This window comes from Crocodylus porosus, unplaced genomic scaffold (assembly GCF_001723895.1).
Source record: "Crocodylus porosus isolate Cpor-Errol unplaced genomic scaffold, CroPor_comp1, whole genome shotgun sequence".
In the NCBI taxonomy this organism is placed as follows: Eukaryota; Metazoa; Chordata; order Crocodylia; family Crocodylidae; genus Crocodylus; species Crocodylus porosus.
Window position 1 is genome coordinate 78,401,720 of NW_017728948.1, and position 9,457 is coordinate 78,411,176.

The following is a 9,457-nucleotide window of genomic DNA, read 5'->3' on the forward strand; positions in this document are numbered from 1 at the left end:
GGCATGGATGCTTTGCCCCAAAGTTTGGTGTCATCGGCGAACTTGGCCAGTCCACTCCTGACTCCAATGTCCACATTGTTAATGAAGATGTTGAACAGTATGGGTCCCAGGACAGAGCCCTGAGGGACCCCACTGGTCACAGGGCACCACAATGAGTGACTGCCATCAATCACAACCCTCTGGGTCCGACCACGAAGCCAATTTCCCAGCCAGTGGATCGTGGTGGCACCCTGATTGAGAACAACAACTGTTGCTGCCTCAGCCTACTTCAGTGGCTCTCAACTTGGTACTGCCACTGCAAGGTGAAACTGCCCTGTGTGCCTCTGTTGTGCTGTCTCAGCTTATCATATAAACCTGATGCAAGCAGGAGGACCTGCTTCTGCCACAGCCACTTCCTGATATTTCATCTGACAGTGGTAGTGGCAGCACCCTCGTTGATGACTATTGAGGTAAACTGAGTCAGTACAACAGTGGTTCTCAGCTAGGGTGCCGCTGAATTCAGAAAAGTTATGGAGGAGTGTCTTGAATCTGAAACGCTCTTAATTTGAAGGTTTTGAGGGGGAAAATCTACTGTTTCATGTGGGAGTTTGTTTCAATGGCTCACTCATTTTAAAAAAAAAAAAAACCCGGAAATTTTGGGCCTCGTTCTAATTTGATTTTTGCCCTAAATGAGGACGGAATTGTACCTAGTTAGTGTGGTTTACACAGTTATGTTTCGTAGTTGCAGAATAGCTGACATTTACACTGTACAATATGCATTGTAAACACCTTTTATTTTGGTGTTTTTCTCTTAGCGCATGCTAAGTTTGAGCCAGCAGTGGGATATAAAGTAATGTTAGGTGAATTACCCTTTTCTTCCAGGCAAAGATCATGTGTTCCTCAATATGTAAATGCATTGGCTGTAAAAACTTTGAAGAAAGTCCAGAGCGAAAGACATTGATGCACTTAGCAGATGCAGCAGAAGTCAGAGTCCAGCAACAGACAGCCGCAAAGACAAAGTTATCCTCACAAATCTCCGATCTGCTTACAAGGCCAACACCAGCACTCAGTAGTGGAGGGGGGAAGTAAGTTAGTGCGTCGTTTTTTTGTTTTTTTTAATCTGGCTTCAGCATTGTTTTCACACACAATTGGCTTGCTATCCTGCTAGGCTGGATCCTAGTAAGCTAAAATTATGGCAGCCTTTGACCTTTGTCCTCACTACTTCTTTATTGCTAATACTGTTTAATATTGTACTGCTATAGCAACCAGAGACTTCAATTGTGGTTGGTGCCCCTTGGTGCTAGGTGCTGCATATACTCAACCTTGAGTAATAGCTGAAAAAGTTTGAGCAGAAATAAGCTGCTTAAGTTTGCAGTTAAAGAACTTATCTGTGAAACTAATTTATCTCCATGGATACATCTCAGAGCTCAGGGATAGAAAGGAGATTTATATGACATGGCTTTTGACTAAATATATACCACACAAGATTTATTGGGCATTATGGCAATGAATTTAGGGTACAGGTAGAAGTAACTTTTGAAACGGGTTCCTTCCTGAATATCCCCCAAACCTCTCCTCTCACCTTCAGAGGCAGGGACAGAGAGAACTGGGGTTGTAAGATCTGATAGCGGCAGGGGGAGAGGGGGAAGGGAAGGGGTGCAGCCCAGCCTGAGCACCTGTGTCCATGCACAAGTAGCAAAGTGAAATGCTCCAAAGGGCAGGTGCGTGGGTACAGCTGGCTCTTTGAAATCTTTCAAAGATATTTGAAAGGTTTTAGTTGTTAACTTCTGTCACTACCCTTAGAGTAAGGAAAATGGAACTTAAAAAAAAAAGTACAAGATGCATTGGGAATCATAGGGAAAATGTTTGTTTGGGATTTGAGAGAGTATGCAACTATGCCATGGCAAACTGTATCAAAATGTGTGTCCATGGAGGGGCAGAATTAGTTACATATGCTACCTAGAATTTGCCACATTTTTTGAGTGATTAATCATGCAACTTTGAACATTGTCTTAATGTAGTTTTTCATATTGTACTATAAGAATAGATGAACTTGCACTAAATTCAATTACTTCATTTACAGTTTTTGTCTGTGACCAAAAAGATGTGGAAAATTCTGTGTGTGGTCATTCTGCAGTCTTTCTTGAAGCGTACAGAGTTGGAGGCATCCATGAAGCTGTCAGTCAAGGCATTCTCTCCTTGCTTGTCTGTAGCTGGGGCTTGTTCAGCACTTCCAGCTTGAGGCAATCTCAGATGTGTCCCAGAAGCTATAGGCACTGATTCATCCTGCTCAAATCATCAGTGATTGAAAGCTTGGAACGTGTGCTTGCTCTCGCTCACTCTGTAAGGGTGTAGCCTTAAAGTTAGCTGTTAGGCTGCATGGATCTTCACAGAAGAAAATGGAGATAAGCATAATAAGCCCTGTTTTACAATATTAGTAAGTATTGTGGTTGTTGCAGAGAATAGTCAGTAGGTTTCCCTTGTCGTCTTTGCTTCAGAAAAGTTTCTCAGAGTTCATGTGCTTTGTAGCTCTATTATAGATAACAGTTCTGGGTTTTCTGTATTTGTTTCAGACTGCCTTTTACATTTGTAACCAAGGAGGTGGCGGATGCGACTTGTGATTGCCTTCTTGCCCAGGCTGAGCAAGCTGAGAAGATGGGCAAGTCAAAAACAGCAGCAGAGCGCATGATACTGGAGGAATTTGGACGTTGTTTGATGAAAGTAATTAACTCTGCAGGAAAGTCCAAAAGTGACCCTTGTGCTATGAACTGCTGACTCTTGCACAGGAGCCATGATAAATTGGACTGAATAGAACACTTAAGGCACAGGGACACTTTGATTCACAGCAGAGAATTTATTAATAATATTTCATTTAATTTGATGCTTCTTTTAAATTAACTTGCATAATACTGAAAAAAGAAAATCTTTTATAACAAGGAATAGAGTCTTTTAAATCTTAGTTAAATCATCGTCTAGTTATGACAATATGTAAAGGTAAATTCTCTCACTCTCTCTCTTTCTCTCATATAATTTCCTGAAGAGTATATATAAATTATTATAATATATTATTTACAATGTATAGAGTTACATAACTTTGTTCATATGGTGGGGTGGGGGGATAGACAGAAAACAGACATTTTTAGCAACAGACCTAAAGGACAGGTATCAGTATATTCAAGAAAGAGTTGGCTGAAAGAAATTCTGAGAGAGTAGCACATCTCCAGGAGAAAGTAAGAAATCTGCATTGAGAACCAAATTCAGCAAGGGCCTGAAGCACTTCTGTAGCATTAAGCATTCAGACAGTGAACGCACATCAGGAGTACTTCAAAATGTTTCTTATTGGGTCTGTATTGAAGACCCTGGCAGAAGTGGGCCAGGAGGGCAAGGCATGGTTTTTCAAGTGAAGGGTATATTAAAGGTGTTTATAACCAAATCTTCAGTACTGGCTCAGATAGTCTTAAATGGAACTTAAGAGACAGACAGGTTTTATGTTTGAAAAGAGCCATGTGCAATACTGCCCATCCAGCTGGTATCGTGGAGCTTGACCTTGTGAGTTCCTTACCTGGTGAACCCTTCACTGAATCTGAGGAGAGTTTACAGTGTTTCAGACTTTCCAGAATCCATCTGGAAGTATATTTTTAATGATAGGAAGTGAGATCATGTGTATCCACTAGGATAAGAGAAAGTTATCACAGTTCATGACAGATTTCAAACTACCTGCATCAGTTTTATTCTGAGAACACTTGTGAGACCAGGTTCCATGTAGAGTTGATCTTTTTTGATATTGCTTCTCTAATCTTCCTGTCATACTGGCTTGTTTTTTTTAAGTGCTATTTAGATGACTACCATTTGAATCAGGACATACAAGTACATGGGTGCAGAATTAAGGGTATCAAAAACAGAGATATTTACGCCTTGGGAATGGAGGACACCAAACATAACTGTGTAAAGAAATGTTCCAGAGTGCGAACTTTTTACAGCATTTGTTACAAATGATCTCCGATCTCTTGTTTTGATAATGTAGCACATTAACAAGCTGAACTTGTTAAGCTCTAACATTTAATGGAAACAAAACAACCATGTTTAAATTCACAGGCATTTTCGTTTAATATCTTAATGCTGTCTATCAGAATGATTGCTACTCTTTTTTCCAAAAGGGATTTTTTTTATTCTCTCAGTGTGTCGCTGTATATATAACATACTCTTCCATGTGTGTATGGGTAGCAAATACACACACATCTGAAAAGGGAATCCATCATTCATTTAAAAAGTACAATTTTTTTTTAACAATTAGGTCTTGGATTTATAAATGTCAGGGCAGTAACTTTAAATGTAGATAGTATAGACATTCAGCTTACTTCCAGTGTATCAATATAGTATGTCCAGTAAAATTTGTATAAATGTAAATTAGTGTAAGTGAATAAAATAATACCTAATCAAGTTATTTTTCAAACAGATTGCAATATGCCTTGTTTTGCCCAGAACTAAATTTATGTTAATTTTGTACATAATCCATCTTATTCTAAATTGCACCTTTTGTGATGTGTATTTATGTATGATGTGCAGAAAATGTTTGTGAAATTTGGATTACAGTTGTAGATGAAGTATGATGGCATTATTGCTTGAGAATATTTTGCTTGTAAAGGTTTTGAAGGTGCAATCAAATGCTTTTAGTTCTGTTTGTTTTGAACAAGCTTTTTCAACGTTAAGCTTGAATTTTTCCTTCCTTCTTCCCCTGTCCCCAGTGCACACAATGCTTTTTGTATTTCATTAGCCATTTGCATCAAACTATGGAACACAATTTACAGTCAAGTTCATCCAGTAATTTTAAACAACATTTGGGGTGAGCCAGGGGTTCATTTTCTAGGTCTGTTTGCATCAAAGTAGAAAAATTTAAAATTTATATTTACTAGACCTATTCAAAGAACACACTTTTCTATATTGTAAAAACAGAGCAGTCAGACAAATTGCAAAGAAAAATAAACATTTATACTATTCTGTATATGTTATTTTTGCACTCTTCCTTTAGAGCTGATATGAACTCTCTATAGTTTAGTTTGGATACCTGAGTTGTTAATTAGAGGTCTGCTTCTCACCAAAGCAGCTGCCATTAAGACTCTGGATTCTGCAGACCTCTTGCTTGGCTCAAAGCATGTGATGGAAATCAGTCAGGCTTCAAAACATTCCAACAGTTGTGTTGGATGATGATGGATTTAAGCTGTTGCTTAAATAATCTGGAAATGGGCCAAAATATATACCTGCAAGAGTAGGTAATTTGGCTCAAACAGGCACTGCTGTATTGTTACCTTTCCTGTATGACTAACTGGTTCAGAGAAGCATGAACCTTTTGTAGGCAACAGGACTCATAACATCTGAAGAAGTAGGCTGTTGTCTACAAAAACTCACACTACTCTGAGTCCCTAAGGTGCTACCCAGCCTTACATTCTGCCAAGCTAACATAACAAATCAACTTTCTTCTCTTGTGCATGAAAGACCATTTTTTGTACCTGCAGTGCCTGTAGAAACATCAGACCCTGATCTAGCAAATAAGCCTACATAGGTAGACTCATATGCCCATCTAGGACTCAAGTGGATTTAGGTGAACTTCACGGAGGCAGGAAGAGTCTATCCCCAGAGATACATCTGCAAAATCAAGGGCAAAATGGTCAGCTTAAGCTTTGGTGGTGGTAGCTTTTGATTATTTGGGACTTGGCTTTTTTTATCTTTCTTGAGGAGAAGGTTCTTGGCAATGCCTTACAAGGTTTACTTTACTGCCTAAGAACTGGAAGTTCATTAGAATTAAAGTAGCTGCTGCTTACTACAAAGTGAAATAATTTCTATTTTTGGATTCTTGTGTTCTCTCTCTCTTTTTTTGTTGGCTGTTTCATTTTGGGCTTTTTTCTATAGTTTTTTACATTGGTATGAAATTGGTGATCAAGGAAATGGAGGATGGATGTTACTGCCTAGAGCAGAGGTTGGCAATGTTTTTGGGTGGAGTGCCAAAAACACCCACAACCTCAACTTGTAGGATGCTGGCATGCCAAGGGTGGACAGTGGGGGAGCAGTGAGGGGGCCCAGATCCTTGTTGTGTCAGTGGAGCCTTGGTCCCTTCCCCACTGTCTGCCAAGCAAAAGGCCTTCACGTGCCACGCTCTGGCACCCATGGTTGCCTACTCGTGGCCTTGAGCCAGTGGCTCCAGCCCTATGGACATGTTTCAGGCAGGGGATAGCATATGTGTATTTTTCCATTAAGTAAAGATTGTCAGTACTAAGTAGGCAGTGAGTGGATATGACCCAATCCTTCTGGATTAGAAGGAGCCACTAACTATATTTGGGAACTAGACCTAGAGGTGTTGGGGGGGGAATAACACTCTTGGTTTAAAAAAAAAAATGTTGCTGGCCTAAATAACTGCTTCTCAGGTTTCTCCCTGAAAGGTAAGGTGGGTCTTAGCCATGTCTGTATCTGTCACCAGTTTAATTAAAAATCACTAAGAGGATGACTTGGGTACACAAATGACACTATTTATTAAAGAAACACAGAACAGCCACTACTTTGTTAATATATATATTATACAGGACAACAGTAACAATTAACACTAAGTATAAATTCTACAAAACCTATAACCAGAACAAAGGGACAGCAATCATGAGAGATATTTATTGGACTACTGCCATTGTTGGCTCTGTCTGCCTCTTCCGATCCAGTGCCAGGGCTTACCTTACCCTATTACAGGTCACTGGTCTTTTATAAGGGTCTACGACAGGAAGGATAGCCCACAACAGTATCCCTTCCCACGGTATGGAGGGGGTACTCGCCAAATACTCAGTGAAGCCACTACCAAAGCCCTTAAGCACCTGACGGGAAAATGTCAGGGAGCCCACCTCTGGCTGAGTATAGCTGTGTGCTGAGGAGTGGCCTCTGACTGCTCCAGGGATCCTTGCTCCTTGCAGAGGGCCCAGATTCTGCGGAGGATCTGTACCCACTCACACCAGCTACCACCCTCTCTTGGTCTTCTCAATCTCTGTCTCTATTAATCCTTACAAGGCCCTCATGCATTCCTATACAGTCTTGTCCACAAGTGTACCCTTGCCACCTCATGCACACACCAAGCCCCTCACTCAGAGACCTTTTAAAGGGCCAGTGCACATGGCTCTTTGGATGGTGCACTCATCCCCAAAATGTGTATACTACACTCTATCCATTATACTTAAGGGCGTTGTATGGAAAATTACTAGACTTAGGACTAGTGTGACATCAGTTGTCCTACTTACAATCTCATTTGTGAATGACCTTACCAGCTTGAACTGTCCTGGTCCCATAACTTAACATAAGCTGGCCATGAGCATCTTAATTTGCTCTCAACAGAGGCAGCTGAAGTGTCAAAGTGTTACAGTTGTCTCTGGCAGAAACTGAATTATATTAGATGCTCTAAAATTATACAAGATACAGTCCATACCCTAAAAGATGTAACAATCAAAGGACAGGGGGAAAGCAGCTGGCATATAAGTAGCTTTAAAAAAAACAATTGTAGTTTCATGGATGATCTTGTGCTGCTTTTGCCATGATTAACAGGCTTCCTGTAGGCATGTTGGGTGGATCTTCAGGAAGAGCACCATGACCTTGAAAAGCAGCTTGGTTTGATTTGACCTAATCATGAGCAGAGATATGAGAGAGCATCAAGCCTTCTGGCAGAAGCAGACAAACTGAAGTCTGGAAGCACTGGTGAAATAACAGAGTTCAGGAGCAATATGCTTCAAGGCAGGGAAGTAAGTAAAGAGTTGGTTGTGGTATTTGGTCTGCAAGATGAGATGAAACAACCTTGGTGTGGTAGAAGGCGGTAGAAGAATTCAAAGGAAGAATGGCATGGTCAGGATGACTGGCAGCTGAATTTTGTATGGACTGGATGAAGGGGATTGTTGGCATGGCAAGAAGACTGTCATTAGTCAAGAAGTAACAGGGTCTGGGAAAACATTAACCTATAAAGAAAGGGTTTATAATACAGACATGAAGGAGAAGCAGCAGCAGGATTTGGACATAGTCTGAACCTACTCAGTAGTGGGAGGAGAAAGATCAAAGATAACTGGATAATAAGTCTGAGTGACAGAGCAGTGTCAGAAGGATGGGAAAGAGAGGGTTTGGGTGGAACTTGAAGAGTTTGTTTTAGGCCTGTTAATTCAATGGGGACATGGCGAGGACGAGAGTTCACAGATTCAGGATCGGACCAAGGAAGTGCATGAATACGTTCAAGATAAGCTGAAGTACAAAATATGTCCAGTTTTCTGTTCAGGCCTGGGCATTTGATCAATTGGTATTGTCAAATCATGGTCAACTAGTTTAAGCATTAATTTTACTAGAACAGTGGAAAGAGAGATGTTTTATCATCATTATGCTAACTACAAAAAGTGACCTGTTCTAGTGAAACAATTAAATTATTCTCTTAAAACATTGTAATGAATGTTTATAACCACTACTGTAGGCAAGTGTAAATGTGAACAATATGCAAGACTGAACAGTATTTCTTTTCCTTGACTTTCATCCGGAGACTCCAGGGTCAGCTTGAACAATTAAAAAAATTAAAAACAAAATGAAAATTAGACAGAAATAAAATCCATGGAACAACTATAAAAGACAAAAGTCAATTTTTTTAAGTGTAGTTATGCTAAGTAAACAGCAGGCCAACTCTTGAAGCATTTTGTATTTGAAGATGCCTGCCATCACAGCAGATGACCATAGGAGAAACTTGTCTATCCTGCTGGTTTTGGTTCTTCTGTAAGCACAGAGCAGCTCCTGGAGCTCTGTGCAACTGAAAGGGTGGGGAGAAGACAGCTGGAAGAGTTTGAGAGAGGAGCAGGATGTACCTCTTCCTGACTCCTGCAGGACTGAGGATCAAGGACCCTTCACTTTTACTATTCCTAACAAATTACACTATGATGCAATATAAAAGGTAGACTGCCACCTATATTTGATCAAATAATAGGCAGTCAATTGGCTGGCTTGCCAACACTACTTCTGTTTCAATGGATATATTTAATTCTACAGTGATTTTTGGTATCTTGATAGAGCACTTTTTTTTAGTTGTGTTTTGTTTTTGTTTTTTTGTTGTTTTTTAATATTACTTGTTTCACCCAATGATGCCAGTCTGGCATGCTAGATCCAGGGCTGGTTTAGATCAGGTCCATACACCAGCCCTGTGTGGCAGGTCCAGTATACAGGGCTGGTCTGAAGTGCATGGTGCAGACAGACACACCAGTGGCTCTGGCAGTCAGATGAGTTTGATACCCCTGATATGAAGCATTCCTAATGAAGTCTATTTTAAAGCAGGGACAGGAGGATAGTGTAGAGTAGCAAGCTGTTTCCAGGGTCAGTGTCTTGTGGTCTCCTGGAGCTACTTTAAGACAGTGGTTCTCAACCTTTTTTGTACCGGGACCCATTTGTTATCAATGACCAGTCCCCAGTGCTCCTGCCTCCAGCCCCCCCA

The 9,457-nt window shown here is 40.5% G+C and overlaps 1 protein-coding gene across 5 annotated transcripts in view; it reads left to right on the forward strand.

The window, feature by feature from the left end:
* LIN54 (lin-54 DREAM MuvB core complex component) overlaps nt 1-3,413 on the forward strand; it is a 43,635-nt gene extending 40,222 nt beyond the window's left edge. For all 5 annotated transcript variants that reach the window (XM_019553248.1, XM_019553249.1, XM_019553250.1 and 2 more), the window contains 2 exons: nt 862-1,064; nt 2,553-3,413. In XM_019553248.1, the coding sequence (XP_019408793.1) occupies nt 862-1,064; nt 2,553-2,754 (405 nt within the window). In that variant the 3' untranslated portion in view covers nt 2,755-3,413. The remainder of the gene's footprint in view (nt 1-861; nt 1,065-2,552) is intronic.
* Nucleotides 3,414-9,457: the final 6,044 nt, after the last annotated feature.